This window comes from Canis lupus, chromosome 7, assembly GCF_003254725.2.
Source record: "Canis lupus dingo isolate Sandy chromosome 7, ASM325472v2, whole genome shotgun sequence".
Classification (NCBI taxonomy): Eukaryota; Metazoa; Chordata; class Mammalia; order Carnivora; family Canidae; genus Canis; species Canis lupus.
In genome coordinates this window covers 32,702,011-32,719,914 of record NC_064249.1, presented here as the reverse complement: position 1 = coordinate 32,719,914, position 17,904 = coordinate 32,702,011, and the positions used below count along the sequence as shown (strand labels likewise).

Here is a 17,904-nt window from a genome sequence, read left to right as displayed (position 1 = left end):
AAATGCCATTCAAAGGCAGTTAAAGAACAGGTGCAGAGAAGACATTTGAAATCAGTAATGGGGTAGAGAGTAAAGTTACTTTCTGCTTATACATGCTGAGTCCACCTTGCTCAAAAAACTGATTACATATGTTTTCCTACTCTGTTAGATGCAGGCACAATTTGCATATACTTATTTATTGTGGTAAAATATAAAACAAAATATATGTAACATAAAAGTGTACAATTCTGTGGCATTAAGTACATTTACAATGTTATGCAACCATCACCACTGACCATTTCTAGAACTTCTGCATCATCTCAAGTTGAAGCTCTGTGATCTTAACCACTAACTCCCAGTTCCTCCTATCTCAGCCTCTGGCAGCCATAATTCTGTGTCCATGAATTTGCCTATGCTAGGTACCTCACATAAGTTGAATCACACACTTGTCCTTTTGTGTTTGGCTTATTTCACTTAGCATAATGTTTTCCAGGTTTATCCATGTCATAACATACTAGAATTTCATTCCTTTCTATGATTGAATATTCCATTGTATGCCACATTTTATTCATCCATTTATCTGATGATGGGCATTTAAGTTATTTTCACGTTTTGGGTACTATAAGCATTGGTATACAAATATCTATTCAAGTTCCTGCTTTCAATTCTTTGGGAGATCTATATCTATACACACATATATATGAGTGGAATCACTGGATCATATAATACTTTTAAGTTTAACTTTTTGAGAAACTGTCATACTGTTTCCATAGTGGCTACACTACCATCTTGCATTCTCAGCAGCAGGAGCACACCAGGGTTATAATTTCTCCACATCCTTGCCAACACTTATTATTTTCCTTTTTTTTTTTTTTTTGGTTTAGAGTTTAGTTTTTGAGGATAGCCATCCTAGTCTGCATGAAGTGATATTTCATTGTAGCTTTGATTTGCATTTCCCTTATGACTGATGATGTTGAACCTCTTTTCATGTGCTTATCGGCCATTTGTATATTTTTGTAGAAATGTCTATTTGTCTTTTGCCCGTTTTTTAAATTGGGTCCTTGGGGGTTTTTTGTTGTTACTGTTGAGTTGTAGGAGTTCTTTTTATATTACAGATACTAATCTTTTACAGAGCTATGATTTGTAATATTGTATGAGTTATCATTTCACTCTCATGATACTACTGTCCCTTGATGCACAAAAATTTTAAATTTTGTTGGAGTTCAATTTATTTATTTTTTCTTTTGTTATCTGTGCTTTTGGTGTCATATCCCAGAAATTATTGCCAAATCCAATGTAATGAAGACTCTTTTCCTGTATTTTTTTCTAAAAGTTCTATAGTTTCAGTGCTTAAATTTAGCTGTTGATCCTTTTTGAGTTAATTTTTCTATATGGTATAAGAGAAGGGTTAAACTTCATTTTTTTTTTTCAGGTGGACATCCAGGTTTCCTAGCACCCTGTATTGGAAAGACTCTCCTTATCAAAAATCAATTGATCATGTGCATGAAGGTTTATATTTGACGATTCTGTTCTGTTGGACTATATGTCTGTCCTGATGCCAGTATTGCACTTTCTTTTTAAGTTGCAGTATTTTGCCATCATCTTATCATTATTCTGAAAATATATAAAAAATATATATACCATTATTAGTAATTTCAATTATATTTGTGGTAATAGTGCCTATTTCTCTCAAGTATAATAAATACCTTTAACAGTTAATAATTTTGTAAAAATGACTCTACCAGAATTCTTACACATTTGCCAAAAGCCCCTTACTCCTCTTTTTTTCCCCCTACTATTATTCCTCTCCCATAGCTGTTACTCTGGACTTTTTAAAAGCCAAAGTCTTTTTATTAAAATGGCCATGGCCTTGCATGATCTGCCCAGTCATGGCTCACCCACCTTTCTGCCCTCATTTCTTAATTCCCCTTCTGCTACCACCATATTGGTTTTCATGTTTTTTCTCTAATATGCTAAGCACAGTCCCAACCCAGTACATGTTCTCTGTGCCTGCAGAACTCTGCATGGCTATCCATAACCACTTGTATAAAATAACCCTTTTCCCTCTCTCCCCCATATCCTTTCTCTGCCTTATTTTTCTTGATGGCACAGCACTTGACACCCTGCATACATACTTATTTGATTATTGTCTGCTGTTCCAACACAGCCAGAATGTAAGCTTTGTGAGGGCAGGGAGTTAGCACCGATGAAAGAAAGAAAGAAAAAAAAAAAAAGCAAGCAAGCAAACTTTGGAGACAATATACTGAGTTCTCCTTTATTCATTCAATGACTATTGAGAACTTACTGTAGACTGGGCAGGAAGTGTGATGAAAGCACAGTAAAAAACATACAGAACTTGTTAAATGGTCGCATACATCTAAAACAGAAAATCATATGAATTTTTTAAAGGTCTGGATGGGTTAAATAGTCTCATAGATGACAAATCCAGACTGGAATCTTTAGAGACAAATCAAGGTTTTGAGGGCAGAACACACTGCCCTTCAGCTATTGCTCAATGTCCCAGGGTGGAGAGATCACCCCGCCCCATTTGATTCTCTAGGTCCAGGGAATTTAGAATGCGGGTTCAGTGAAGCTAGTCATGCTCTGTTGGTCTTTCGAACAGAGGTGAAAGGGACAAACATCCTTGTAAAGGACAATTCCTTTGCCCTTCCACACAGTGTTAGTCACCACTTCCAGAGCTTCCTTCAGGTCTGGCTCGGGACTGTGGTCCTCCTTTGGGACCTTGTTAGGGGCCGGGCAGGGACAGCAGTTGCGGCCCTTGCAGACTGATCACGTTCACAATCTATATTTGAATTGTACTATATTTTCATCACTACTGGGGAAAAGGCCTAGCGGAAAATGTGTGCTGTTCTAAATATAGCACCTACCTCTCTATACCTGCTAGATTTAGGTTGAAGCTTTGAGGGCACTGCCTGGGCAGCCACTGCCAGCGAAGGGCTTTGGCAGGCCGCAGTAAGAGGACAGATGCACCGCTACCCTGGAGCCCGACGGGAAGGTCAAGGTTGGCAGCCTCGGGTCGGCCTGGGCTCACCTGCGTTACCTGTGTGAGATGCGAGAGGCGCTGTGCGGGGCCGCGGACGGTTACAGCCTCCTGGGAAGCTGAGGGGCCCAACATGGCAGGCCCTCCCTCCCCCTCTCCTTAGCACGTGTTAGTGCAGGCGCTCAGAAATGTCAATAAATGAGTGAATGCACAACGTGAGTGAACGGGTGCGCGGGCCTGATGCTTTCCCGCTGGGTGCAGGGAGATGGGGTGCGGGGAGCCACTGCGGTTGGTTTGCCTCCCGACTGACTTCTCTCCGCCGGCTCGACGCGCGTCCACGCGCGCGGACACACGCCCGGGCAGGGGTACAGGGCTCTGGAGAGTCTGGGGCCGGAGGAGCGAGCAAAACCGTAGACGCGCCAGCGGGAGGGGCTGGAAAGCCCCCGGGGAGCGGCGGCCGGGGTCGGGGGAGCGGCGGGAACGCGGCGCGCGGGGGAAGGGGCGGGGCTACGGGGGCGCCCAGGGCGGAGGGGGCGGGGCTACGAGGGGGCGCTGGGGTGGGGGGAGCGGCGGGAACGCGGCGCGCGGGGGAGGGGGCGGGGCTACGGGGGGCCCAGGGCGGAGGGGGCGGGGCTACGGGGGCGCCCAGGGCGGAGGGGGCGGGGCTACGAGGGGGCGCTGGGGTGGGGGGAGCGGCGGGAACGCGGCGCGCGGGGGAGGGGGCGGGGCTACGGGGCGCGCCGGGCGGAAGGGGCGGGGGAGGGCGGGCCCGGGCGACGCGTCGCGGTCTTGGCGCGCACAATGGCCCGAGAGGGCTGCCGAGCCGGAGCCCCACCCAGTGCGGAGCGCGCCGCGGGCGTCGCGGGAGGCTGAGCGCCTCTTCCGCCGAGCGCGCCGGCGCCGGGCCATGTACTCGGGGAACCGCAGCGGCGGCCAGGGCCACTGGGAGGGCGGCGGGGCCGCGGGCGCCGAGGGACCGGGACCGGCGGGGACGCTGAGCCCCGCGCCGCTCTTCAGCCCCGGCACCTACGAGCGCCTGGCGCTGCTGCTCGGCTCCGTCGGGCTGCTGGGCGTCGGCAACAACCTGCTGGTGCTCGTCCTCTACTCTAAGTTCCAGCGGCTCCGCACCCCCACCCACCTCCTGCTGGTCAACCTCAGCCTCAGCGACCTGCTGGTGTCCCTCTTCGGGGTCACCTTTACCTTCGTGTCCTGTCTGAGGAACGGCTGGGTCTGGGACTCCGTGGGCTGCGTGTGGGACGGGTTTAGCAGCAGCCTCTTCGGTGAGTCGGGCCGGGGGGGAAGCGTTCCCCGGAAACTTGGCGTTCCCTGCAGCGCCGCCCTCCCTGCGCGTCCCCCGCCGCCCGTCCCGCTGCGCTCCTGCTCCTCGGCGGGCGGCCTCCCCGGCCCTCCCCGGCCCTCCCCCGCCCTCGTCCACCCCGCGCTGCCTGGCCTGCCTCCCTCCGACTGCCCCTGCCGTCGCCCCCGCCCCTGGGGCCACTCCTCTCCCCGCGGCCCCCCCTGGACCCCCAGCCCGGCTTCGGCCCAGGTCCTGCCCGTCGCCCTCCATCCGCTGTCCAGTTCATCTCATTTCTGTTTTCATCCCCGGATACAGTTCGACAGGGCACGAAACAAGCGGCTTTACACTTTGATGAAAGAAACGAGGGGCTGTAGAGTCAACAGATTCAAGGAAAAGAGTGACTAACTCATGAAAGCTGGAGAGGGTGATGCGAAGAGATCTAATTCGATACTGTTTGTTGTCCTAAAATGAGAAGTAGAAATGTGGCAGAGTGGCAGTGTGTAATTTTGTTTTCTTTAATTTTGCTCATTTGAATGCTTTGAATGCTTCCTAGGAAGTGAAAGCGCTTCATTCAGGTCTCAAGAGTGCAAATCGGCATGTGGCCTCTAAGCCGTTTTTTACTGTATTTTCCTCCTCAGTGGTTCCAGCACACCCGAAATCTAAGGTGAGATGACAGCAGAAAATCCCACCCTAGATGGTCAGATAATTAGCTCTGCAGCCAGGAGATTTCATTAAAGTAGAACTTGTTTGTTAATTGAAAATTTGTTTCAAAATAGTCCTGATCCTGTAGAAGGTTCAAGTCTCACTGAGACTTGACATTTTGAAGGATGATCCACTCAATGTATCATTGAAAGCGTGATTTTTTTTTTTTTTCTAAGCTTGGGAATTAGCTTTCTGTGCGTGTTCCAGGAATTTAATTTGCACAAGATGTGAAATAGGGATGTGTATTTCTCAGGTCTTAAAGTTCCTTGAAAAAAATAATCCTGAAATGTAATGTTAATTTATTACTGCTTTTATCTTAGCACGTATTTGAGAACAAAACCTATGTAGCATTATCGGAAGTTGTCTTACCAACCTCATATGTTGTGGCAAACCCAAATATGATGATATTTGTTATAATTCATTCTTGGTATTTTGAAGGAAAGAAAAAATGTCCTAGAAATCATGGTTTCCTTTATTTGATTGACTCATTGATTCTAATATTCTAATACTACTCCCCCCCCCCCCCCAGTAAGCAATCTGAGAATTTTGTTTATACAAAGATTTGAAACTGGGTGGGGTTTCTAAGTGTATGTAGGTGGTGATATAGACGGCTATGTGCTTATACTCTACATTAATTTAAAATACCTGTCAGGCAATGTTTAAGGCAGGGCTAAGTTTTCATTTACGGAGGGTGATTGAAGCTTAGACCTGAAGTGTCCTCAGTAATGCTCCCTGGGGTGGGCAACAAGTGTTTGATCACAGAAGTGAAAGTTGGTATTTCCAAGAAGTGCTTTTTCTGTGCTGGGCAGTTCTGTTTCTATTTGGACTCTGTGCCTGGGGGTTTAAAAACAAGGGTATGTTGACTTCTTTATTAGGACCAGCATTCACCCTCTTCCTCATCTTTGCCTCTGTGACCTCATTCTGCTGCTGTGTCTCCTTCCATTGCTTCCTCCTCCTTCATTCCTCCCTGCTCAGTCCCATCCTAGTCCGAAGGGATTTCCAAGACTGCTAGAAATGCTCACCACACAGTGTTTTGCCTGACAATTGCTCTGTTTCTCTATTTCTCTGGGCATATAGTTACTGCTTTCAACCATGACTTTATCCCTGTTTTTAAATTAGAGGTGGAAACTCTGGGGTAAGAGGTTCAAAGACTTTGTTTAAGTCCTGGGAAACAAGTCAGTAGCGGGATTATGAAGGAACTGAAAAGTGCTTAGCCAAGATTAAGAATTTCTTTGCCTGAAGTAAATTCCAAGGATTGTGCTTCCAGATAAGGGTTATAGTTGAAGAAAGGGAAGATGCTTCCCCTGTAGTTATCCCTGAACAAGAACTAGCCAACCGTGAAGTGTTGAAGGAGGATGAAATTTGAAAATTTCAAAGAGGCTGCTTGTTCCAGAGGTTCCTGGAGAGGCTGCCCATCAGGTGGGAAGCGTACTGGTCTGATGACATGAGAGTGGGTTCTACTCCATCACCTGGCTAACCTGCTGTGTGGACTTTCCCAGTCACTTAATCTCTCTTGCTATCAGTTTTGTTCAGTTTTGTTACCTCTTGTATGGAAGAGTGAGCTAAGTGTTAAGATTGTTCTGTCCTATGTGCTTAGTATTTTGAGGACTCGACATCTGTAGGTTAGAAGGTGCCTGGTTTTTGCACTTACGGTTTATATCCTTTGCTCTATCTCCTAAGCCAAGAATAAACCCATGCTGCGGTTACATTTCTTTGTATACCTTCCTGGGTTCTGTCTTCCTCCGCACACCCTGCTAGAAGAAGGCAGGATAAGTAATGCAGACATACTTACATATGTGTATGGGGAGGCCAGGCAACTGCCTCATTCAGTGCTCAATTCCTGGTTTTTCAGGGAATGCTGAAAACAAGTAGAATCTCTGATATTCTTGAGGCTGAGGCTTTGACTAGACAGGACTTTTAAGATGGCCATTTCACTTAAGCTGACCAGTCAGTTTGTTCAGGGAGCCAGTCAATTTAATCCAACTTTCATTTGAATGGTTTTACAGATGTCCAGGCTAATTCATCATCTTACCCTAGACAGGCCCAGGTAGTACTGATCTAGATTTCAGCAAGTGTGATAATAGGGAAAAATAGAGTTCCAAGAACTCTCCCTCTTAACTGCACAATGACAGCTGATAGGCGCCCTTCACTTGCTGTGTATAGTGCTTTAGCCTAAAGACTTTCAGGTGAGTATGCCTTTCAAGCCCCCTTCCCCTTTATCTGTTGCACCTCTAGCCGCCCCTAGTGCCACGCAAATGTTGTGTGTGTGGTATATGACCAGTATTATGCCAGAAGTTAACAGGAGAGCCTTTCTACACTGCTACCTCCTATCCCTTCAAAAAACAGCAAAGAACGTGTTAATCTTAGCAGAGGATGTTGAGACAGGCCTTTATCTTGGGATACAGAGATTCAAGGTCATAGAGCCAGAGTCTGGCAAAATGCAAGTCACCCTATGTTCTCTTGGATTTTTTTTTTCTCTTGGATTTTAGAAGTAGGTATTTTTTATGTTAAGATATTTTAATTTACAAAGGTAGGAATTTTCTGTTTTAACTTAAACCTAAAAAAAATACATGTGCATATGTACATTCATATGAAGATTTGTTAAAAATGCCTATTTTCTTCAGTAGACCTGTTTGCACCTAAATATCTCGAAATGCCAGTTGTTTTAATGAATTAATCCTTTTGCAATAATCTGGCTGGTTAATTCAGTTGAAATGGTCTCATGATGCTACCACGAGATCCTAAGGGTGGTTGTGGCATGGAAATATCTTTCATTCAACTGTTCTAAAATCACCCACAGGCTAAATTGGCTGCAGAAATATTCCTCATCATGACAATGTGCACATAGTATGTAGTCTGTTTCCATAAACACGGCGGAACCACACATTTCTTACAGTCTAAGCTCACAGTTCTGTATAGTTTGTTCAAATATTTTATTAAAAGCAAAAGTTACAGAATTATATTATGGAAATCCTTTGCTTAATGGGACATCATGATGTCCCTTCCTCATTATTGCGTGTTTTTGGGGGTAAATCTCTTTTGTCCATTTTTGAGAAATTAGAAAATATGTAAGAAAGCATTTAATGACTTGCTTTCCTAGAGGCTTATGTCTTGATAACAAGTCAGACTCCAATGGAGTAATTGTAATTGCTGTTGCATGAAATTATTTTTCTCTTAATATTGTTTACAACTGTATTCTTTCTTGAATTTTCTTCTTTCAGAGAAGAGTTCCAGTCACAAATGCATGTGTGATGCATTTTGACATTTACTGCTAAGATGAAATGCAGGAATGAAAACCACACATCCGTTTTAGTGTTCTCAGATGTGATTAGATATACCTTACCTATTTTTATGCTACTGACTTATAAGGAAAACAATATTAAGAAAGGGTAACTGTTAAACAGTTAGGACCTGCAACCTCAGGACTTCTGGGATGAACTGGAGTATCACAAGGAGAGATTTTATTACAGCATATTCACACCTCCGCTGAGCCCTCAGCCTTGACTCACATACATTTCTTTTATCGACGGTTGTCACCAGACCCTTTATCTCCCAGAATGGCGGACAGTCTTCCCACAGAGTTCGATGTGGTCATAATAGGGACAGGTCTACCTGAATCCATCCTGGCAGCTGCATGTTCAAGAAGTGGTCAGAGAGTTCTTCATCTTGATTCAAGAAGTTACTATGGAGGAAACTGGGCAAGTTTCAGCTTTTCGGGATTGCTCTCCTGGTTAAAGGAGCATCAGCAAAACGGTGACAATGCAGAAGAAAGCACTGCTTCATGGCAAGGCCTGGTGCATGAAACAGAAGAAGCCATTGCTCTTCGCAAGAAGGATGAAACCATTGAACACATAGAAGTTTTCTGTTATGCCAGTCAGGATATGGATGACAATATTGAAGAGATCAGTGCTCTGCAGAAAAATCCTTCCGCAGTAACATCTAAACCTCTGGATTCTGTGTGCTTGTCCGAAGAAACAAACTCATTACATGTTACTAGCTCTGAAACGCATGCCAAAGACACTCCAAAAAGTGATGAAGAGATTTCACTGGAAGTAACTGATGTAGAGGACATCTTGGCAGAAGAAAAATGTTGTGGAGATAAAACCTGTATAAACACAGCTTCAGGTGGAGATAAAGATGAAAACAAACCTATAGAGGAAGATAACACTGATCAACCAAAGAGAAATAGGATTACTTACTCTCAAATAGTTAAAGAAGGCAGGAGATTTAATATTGATTTGGTATCAAAGCTGCTGTATTCTCAAGGATTGCTAATCGATCTTTTAATCAAATCAAATGTTAGTCGTTATGCAGAATTTAAAAACGTCACTAGGATTCTTGCATTTCGCGAGGGAAAAGTAGAACAGGTGCCTTGTTCCAGAGCAGATGTCTTTAATAGCAAAGAACTCACTATGGTTGAAAAGAGGATACTGATGAAATTTCTTACATTTTGTTTAGACTATGAACAACATCCTGATCAATACCAAGCTTTTGTGCATTGCTCATTTTCAGATTACTTAAAAACTAAAAAATTAACCCCCAACCTCCAACATTTTGTGCTGCACTCAATTGCAATGACAGAGTCCTCTTGCACCACAATAGATGGCCTTAAAGCAACTAAAAACTTCCTTCGGTGTCTTGGACGGTTTGGCAACACTCCCTTTTTATTTCCCTTGTATGGCCAAGGAGAAATTCCCCAGTGTTTCTGCAGGATGTGTGCAGTTTTTGGTGGAATCTATTGTCTTCGCCATAAAGTTCAATGCCTTATAGTTGACAAAGAATCTGGAAGATGTAAAGCAATTATAGATCACTTAGATCAAAGAATAAATGCTAAATATTTTATTGTGGAGGATAGTTACCTTTCTGAGGAAACATGCTCAAATGTGCAATATAAGCAGATCTCCAGGGCAGTGCTCATTACAGATCAGTCTATACTCAAGAAGGCAGATTCAGATCAGCAAATTTCCATTTTGATAGTGCCTCCAATGGAATCAGGAACATGTGCTGTTCGTGTCACTGAATTATGTTCTTCAACCATGACATGCATGAAAGACACCTATCTGGTACATCTGACCTGTTCATCTTCTAAAACAGCAAGAGAAGACTTAGAGTCAGTAGTGAAGAAATTATTCACCCCATATACTGAAACAGAAATAGACAAGGAAGAACTCACAAAGCCAAGACTCTTGTGGGCTCTTTATTTTAATATGAGAGATTCCTCGGGAATCAGCAGAAGCTCATACAATGGCTTACCTTCCAATGTTTATGTCTGCTCTGGGCCTGACTGCGGACTGGGAAATGAGCACGCAGTCAAGCAAGCTGAAACACTTTTCCAGGAGATCTTTCCCAATGAAGACTTCTGCCCCCCACCTCCAAATCCAGAAGATATAATCTTTGATGGTGATGATAAGCAACCTGAGGCTCTTGGAACCAATAATATAATCATGGCCAAACCAGACTCCTCTGAGGAAAATAAAAACCCAGAAAGCCCAGAGAACCACCTTCAAAACTAGAAAGGAGCAAGCTGGAAATGCTCTTTTGGGCCTTCATCCTGACATCAGAATATTTTCATTTAAAGAACCATTTCCTATGTGATTAATAAGAATTGGTTATATGATGAATGCTATGCAGATGTTGTCTTTACTTCTATTTGAGACATTCAGTCACGGGATCTTGTTAACTTATCAGCAACTGATTGATTGATTATTGGACAAGGTTAGCTCTATTTTAGTATTGAGTATATAAGTGTGGGTTCCAAATTAGCAACTGTGCGTACTGGGAGGTAATACATGTCTGCTAATGATCTTCAGATTTATTAGTCTATAAAAACAATAATATCTAAGGAATAGTTTAGTTATTTTTGTAATTATTACAGTTGCTACCATGTCTGAATAGTTAAACACACAGAATAAATTATGTGGGTCTTTTGTATATAATACAAATGTACAGACATGGTGGTAGCAATAGCAACTTATGCAAGTGCCAAGTGTTAAAAGATTAGCTTTGCATGATCCTTTATTTGTGAAGGTGTAGTGTTTACAACACATTGTGCAGTTCAGTTCCCCTACTTGACCCTTACAAGCAGCAGGGCAGTGACACCACCAGTCTTCTGTATTACAAAAAGTGTTGGACAGTTCATCTAGTCATTGAAGAGCTCATTCTTGGAAAGTTTGTCCCAAAGGAAATCTAAGGGTAAGGTTAGTTCTGGTTTAATACTTCAGAAAATTCCTGCAGAGCCTTGTGCTGGCACCTAAAAGAAAAGAACTTCCAACAACTAATTCAGGTCAAGAGAAAAAAAAAAAAAAAAAAAAAAAAAAAAAAAATATATATATATATATATATATATATATATATATATATATATATAGAAAAGGTACCTCAGGTTGGCTGTTTTGAAATTCCTAAGAAGAAATGGAGTGAGGCATTTCTAACCTGGGATACCAATGGCTTTTCAAAGCCATCCATAGATTTCCCAAGGTTTCTTAGTGTGAGTTATATCACCTTGTTGGTGCTACCACTTTAATTACAGCACCGACTATAAGGGGTAGTAGTCAATCAAAGGAGGATTTAACCATGTCCCCTCCCTTTTGTCCCACCTCAAAACTAGTGAGGTAACTGCCTCTGTGATCACTTCTGCCTCTCAGCTGTTATCTAGAGAACAAAACCCTTTTTTTCCAGAACCAGCAGAAGTCAAAACTGTTGTACTTCAGTGGAGTTGTCAGAAGAGGTAAAATGCCCCCTTCAGTCTCCTGTTTTCCGTTCCTCAGAATGGTAATCCTATAGAAGGGAGCCCTCCAGAGCTAATTTTTGTTCTGGAAGAGAGCATTTACTATGTGCTAGGCACTTTTGCTTTCTAGTTACAGTTTCTCAACCACGCTTTGAGGCTGATAGTATTGAATACATTTTTAAAGAAGAGGTAAAGAGTAAAGATGAGTGTTAATAATTGTCCAGGGTCTGATATGTAGAAGAGCCAACATTGGGATCCAAGTTTTGAAGTCCTTCCGCTAACATTAACTGTTAGAAGAATGCAGGTGCTGCTTATGAAAGTTCATGCAGTGTTGCCAGTGAAGCAGAGTAGACAGACTCCAGTCTTTCAGCTTATTCTCAGATCAGGAAATGTGAAGATTAGGATTAATTAAAAATAAATACACTTTAGAGGTAAGGAGCTCACGGAAAGCAGAATTTGGCTAAATTTTAACTAATGCTTTTTAATAACCTATCTTTTAATCTGAACAACATGTTCTAAAAATACACAGATGTTACTAGGCCAAAATAAGCTATGAATAGTCTTTTGTTGCTCTTCTATATGTGAGGAAAATGAAACCAAGATTTAAGTAATTTACAGCTTATTGAAAATAGAGAAGTCATGACTTGGTATTAATATTTACGCATTTTTTTAAAATGGCAAAGTGGTTTTATTGGTTATATCCTAAGATTTGAACCTATCAAAATAATTGCACCATCTGTAAAACAAATGATATTTGAAATAGAATTTTTGTGAAGATTGTTATGTAATGTGTTTGAAATCATATCCAAAGGAATGCCACTAGGTGACATTAATAGGTAGATTTACTACACTTCTGCTTAACATTCCCACTGATATTTTATATAATTTGACAGAATTGTGGCAAATCAAGAAAATAGGCAAGGAAAGATAGATTTATCTTTTTAACTTAGGAAAAAAATGAGAGTCTTGCCCTTTAAATCCTAAAGTAACCTTTTTAAATATACTATGCTATGTAGGAAGCTTAAGACTAATAAACCAGTTGGAAAGAAATAATTATGTGATAACTACCGGGTGGAAAGACTAACTGGATGTCCGTATGAAAAAAAGAACTAGGCCCACTTTACATGTGATAAGATAATTCATTCTGTATGAATTAAAATGTTGATTTTAAAGATAAAAATAAAAATACTACAATTCTCATCCCAGTATTACTAAAGGAGCTTTATGGCAGTGAAAAATATTGGCAAGGAAGGTGAAATCAACTAAAGAAAAATGAAAATTGGACACTAAATAGGAAAAAGATAAAAAAAGAAGAGACTGGATTTAAAAAAGCTACTTGCATTCTACATGGATAATGTGCTTAATATTTTTTTTAAAAGGAGATGCAAAACCATAAAGTTTCTACTCTTTATGAAGCAAATTTAAGAAAGGATAGAGTACACATGAGAAGATACAAATAAAAGTCAATTCTTGAAATGATATTCAGGTTTACTAGTATTAAAAATACAAATTGTAACAACTTTGACGTAGTTTATGCTATTAACATTTTAAAGCTCATGTGTTTCTACCAGCAATATTATTTTAGTAATTTTTAAAAGAACTATTTAGATGAATATAACAGGAGCTTTGTAACCAGTTTATTTTTTGGCTAGATGAAGTCATTTTGAGCAGCATACACCCAGGAAAATATTTAGAAGAGAAAATAAGCTACATGAACAAAGATACTTTTAGCAACTCCATTCATACGGGTTTTTAAAAAGTCTAGTAATTGGGAAATGGATAAGTAAATTATGATGTATTGGTATTGCTGTTGTAGATTGTTACGTAGTCATTAAATGATATTGATATATGTGAAATTGTATGAAAAATGTTAAATGAGATTAAAAAGTGTTAAAACATTTTATGTACTGATTATATTTGTGTAAAAATTTAGGTGTCTACATTGAAAAGAATCAGAAGAAAACATGTAATTAGAGTTTAACAATAAGGGGTTCTTTTTTTCTGTAAAATTTGATGTGTATAATACAAATAAAAGAATAATTGGCAAAGTGATTACTTGAATTGGTGAGAAAGTTACTTTTTGGAAACAAGATTCTTCAAATTAAAAAATAGTATTTTAGAAAATTTAATTTCAAAAGGTAATCTCCAAAAATGTGGACAGAAAATTTCACAACTTTTGATGGAAAGGACTTCTTGGTTAAGATGGATTTTATATCTTGTATCTTTTCTCAGTTGCCCAGCATTAAGAAATAAGGTAGATTGTGACAGCCACTTTTAAAAAAAATGGAAAACCCAGAATCAGTGGGTTTATAGAAATAGTATTAAGGCATCCTAGGACATCAGTATGAAAATATTACATACTAATTAAAAAGTATGGCCCCAAACCCAGGAATACAGTCATCATTTGGTAGTCTTGGAGGCCAAGGAAATGATGGATTTGGATTCATAGACATAGCCAAGCCTCTGAGGAGTGTTCTCAGGGAGACCAGCTAAAGACAGATCTCAGGTCTGAGGAGACCTTTCTTCCTGTCAGCCTGACAGGTCTGAAGCAAGGTGACTGAATTCAAATATCAGTTGAAGATCAACTGTGAGTTATGAATTGACATTCTAAGAATTCAAAAGAGAGAAAACGAGTAAGTTCTGTACCTGAGAACCATTCTGTTGGAGAACGAACATGCCTTTTTACCTTAATGAGAATATAAGATGTTTTCCATCCCTTATACTCCCTACTATAACTACCACCATGCCCTTCCCCCAAAAGAAAAAGAAACAAATCTGATTTGAGATGCACAGCCTTCCTTTCAAGGGTGTCCAAGGCTTGTACTGCAGTCAGAAACAAATAGCGTAAGAGTTAAAAGGTCAGTACCTTCTGGAGTCTATTTCAGCTGCCATTCAGTTAATTAAGTTTCTCACATTAATCAGAGGGGGTTTTTGTGTTGCTTGGGGGAAAACATGAAGAGAAGGTACAAGAGATTGGATCCCAGGGACCCAGGGCACTGAGAGCTCAGGGTGTCAGTAGTGTAAATAAACCAAAACGAAACAGAAGGTGAAGTTCCAAGGCCAAGAAATTCTGATTAGGATGAGTTTTACTTCCTTCCTCGGAAGATTTTTAAATTTTTATGCCAGTTTTACCTTCATTATAAAGAGGCATTGTGTCTAGTATAGTTCTTACTCTCTTAATCTAATGTATTCACATTTCAACAGCAGGGGACACAGTACGGCCAGCTCTCTGTAAGGTATGAACAAAGACCCTGACTGAGCTGAAAGAATTGGACTCTAACATGCATGTTATGAGAGCAGTTGTGCCACAGCACTGGTAGGAACAATGCCTTTTCTCTTGACAACCACATTTCCTTTCATGAACCTCAGGACCACTATGTCAGGTAAGAAGGGACAGGTATTTATGCCCATTTTTGAGGTAAGACTTGGAGGAATTGAGTGAGTGACCTGGACCACCCCTAGCAAGTATGGAAATCCACTGATGAGGATTGCAGTGTAACTGCCAGGTTGCCTCCGTGTCAGCAGAGCTGTGTGTTGCATGTATGAGTGTGTCACACAGAAACCACTACTTTTTAATAAAAGTGGCTCCTAGAATTTTAGAGTACATGTATTTTTCAACAAATAGCAAACTCTTCCTATAAATTAAGATTTGTGTGATTAAAGTGGGTTCAATGGTTTGGGAGAGGGCAAAGGGAGTTGATTATTTGAGGTCATACCCGAAATCAAAGCAGACTATGTCATTATCCCAGCATTTATTTCAAGAGCTTCATTTCTTTATAGGCAGTGTCTACTGGTTCCTGCTGCTGTCCTATGATTCTGACATTTTCCTGTTGCTAAATAGGTATTTAACCCTGACACACTCTGAACACCTAATATGAATAAAGGTGCGTACATCATCAGAGGAAACCATGAGCGGCTTCAGAAATACAGGGTTGATAAAGTATGATAGGAAGATAAAATACCTGTTTGTAGTTCAGTTGGGAGATAATCTTTAGGCACATTCTAATTTTAAAGAAATAGGAATCATTGGGCACATTACTGCTAGTTCTTTTTATTACTTAGCATATGATTAAAGCCCTGCCTGGAGTACCCCATTGTCTGAGACTTATTTGTTCCTTTATTTATTCATCCCTTATACTTCAAAATAACAAATATTACTAATGCAGTATGGGGAAGTATTTTTTTTTTCAGCATTAAAAGTTAATTTTATCATTATGTGTAACTTTAAAGTTTTTATCCCAATTTCAGCATCTCTATTACCATTATAAAGAGAATCTGGGACAGGGGGTATCCTGCTAAGGAAGACCAGGGAATCTTGTCTTCAGGCAATTAATTTAACTTAATTTCCCAAAATGACTTCAGTGAAGTACTACAAGAAATGAGATGTATGTTTGTCTGTTCCTTTCTTTATAATGGCCTCTGTTGAAACATCAACCAGGTGTTTCTTAAACAGAAAAAGCAACAGGTGTGAACTACACTAGAAGTCATTTGTCATGAGATTATAATCTCCTTTAAAACAAAGTCTAAGTGTGCTGTAACTCTACATGCTCTACAGATTTGCTGGTTGAAAGGCCAGCTGGCACCTTAGCTTTAGGATGTCCCCCAGTTGCTGTGCTACATCTTTCCATGTCACCCCTTTACCTTCATCACCCCATTCCACACAGAGGACCAGTGGGGCCAATATATGTCAGAACCATGGTCCCGGGTTCTTTTTAAATACTTAAAAATAGGGAACATTTAAATAATCTGTAAAATCTTCCACCTAATACTTTTACTAATTTTTTCCCATCAAAGCAGTCATTCCCTTTGGGAGAATTTTGACAATGTCTGGAGACATTTTTGGTTGTGAAAAGTACAAAACTAGCAAGGGGTGCCAATAGCATCTAGTGTGTAGAGGGCAGGGATGCTGCTGAACATCCTACAATGCACAAGACAGCACCCCTCAAGAAAGAATTATCCAGCCCCAAATGTCAATAGTGCTAAGGTTGAGAAACTTGTTATTAAAGTTTTGAATAATTATAATGAATCTGTTTTTCTTTCTTTTACCTTTTTTCTCAACATCTGAGTATACATGCTTCTTCAACAGGGTCATTGTTGGTAGGAACTGCTGTCTTGGCTGCTCCTCTACATGCTGCCTCCCTCAATTATCAACAGTAACTTCCTTCTGAAGCTTTATGATAACTCAAACTCCAAAATAAAATTCAGAGAATTAGGCAATGTATCTCATCCTGCCCCAATTGTCAGTATAGATTAGATATTTCATGGGTTTTTTAAAAAATTCATTACATCCAGAAATAGAATACTGCAAAGCATTTCTAGAAATGAGAGGATGACGTCTTGTTTATTTTAGTGTTTTTTTGTTAATACTTCCTTGTTATCTTTTTAGATGATATCTTTATATATATTGCAAAAATATAGCTCAAAATCAATGTAAACATATTTTAATATACATTTCTTTTGGAGGGGTACCTTTCTCTTGACAGGCTATAGGCAGATTAATCAAATTACATGTATACAATAATACCCTGTGAGTTTCAGAGAATCCAATCCAAGACTAAATAAACTACCCATAATTGAGTTGTACCCACAATCATCCTCACTAATGGTTCACCAAGCAATGAGACAATGTAGCAGCTGGACATTTTATAAACAGAGGTTGTCTATAGATGATACCTAAATTACGATGGGATGGGTCAGTATTCTTAATGCAGGGAAGAACTTTACATAAATTGCACTGCAGAGAGAAACATAAGGTTCAGTACAATGCAGCATTTCTTGAACATTGTCCCCCGGTTGCTGTGCTAGACTCTGGGAATGCAGACTTAATAAGTGTAGCTAGGACTCTCCTCATGCCAAGCACTGTTCTAAGTGTTTGCTGTATTTATCTTACTTAATCCTCATATTAGCCCAGTTGGGTAGGTTCTCATTATCCTCGTATTGCAGATGGGAAAACATACTGCGAAGACAAAAAAACACACAGCTGGTAAGTGACAGAGCTGGGCCTCAGTTCCAGGAAGTTCGACTCCAGAACCACATGCTGCGACAGGGATGTGACGTGGGGTCTTCAGAGAGGGCTCAGAGCAAGTCCAGGTACAAGTAACTGCTCATGTGCCAGGAACTGTTTTAATTTCTTTATACATATTATCTCATTTTTAAGATAGGTATTGATGAGGCAGGTATTGATGTTCCACATGTAGA

General features: G+C 40.7%; 3 protein-coding genes across 4 annotated transcripts in view; 2 read left to right on the top strand and 1 right to left on the bottom strand.

The window, feature by feature from the left end:
* WDR64 (WD repeat domain 64) overlaps positions 1-3,007 on the bottom strand; it is a 143,016-nt gene extending 140,009 nt beyond the window's left edge. Inside the window, exon 1 of the mRNA XM_025430516.3 lies at positions 2,868-3,007. The gene's annotated coding sequence lies outside the window, so the exon portion shown is untranslated. The remainder of the gene's footprint in view (positions 1-2,867) is intronic.
* Positions 3,008-3,761: 754 nt separating this feature from the next.
* The window catches only part of OPN3 (opsin 3), a 46,035-nt gene continuing 31,892 nt past the window's right edge, over positions 3,762-17,904 (top strand). Inside the window, exons 1-2 of one of the 2 annotated variants that reach the window (XM_035719399.2) lie at positions 3,762-4,260; positions 8,201-8,339. In XM_035719399.2, the coding sequence (XP_035575292.1) occupies positions 3,888-4,260; positions 8,201-8,241 (414 nt within the window). In that variant the 5' untranslated portion in view covers positions 3,762-3,887 and the 3' untranslated portion in view covers positions 8,242-8,339. Of the gene's footprint in view, positions 4,261-8,200; positions 8,340-17,904 lie in introns of those variants that run through there. The other variant, XM_025430519.3, reaches the window with a different exon arrangement.
* CHML (CHM like Rab escort protein) lies at positions 8,269-17,802 on the top strand. The gene is made up of 4 exons (XM_049112365.1): positions 8,269-10,694; positions 14,911-15,089; positions 15,487-15,590; positions 17,650-17,802. The coding sequence occupies exon 1, from the start codon at positions 8,537-8,539 to the stop codon at positions 10,490-10,492; it is 1,956 nt and encodes a 651-aa protein (XP_048968322.1). The 5' UTR covers positions 8,269-8,536; the 3' UTR covers positions 10,493-10,694; positions 14,911-15,089; positions 15,487-15,590; positions 17,650-17,802.

Coding starts and splice junctions, on each gene's coding strand:
- CHML (XM_049112365.1), top strand. CDS start 8,537: ATGGCGGACAGTCTTCCCACAGAGTTCGATGTGGTCATAATAGGGACA.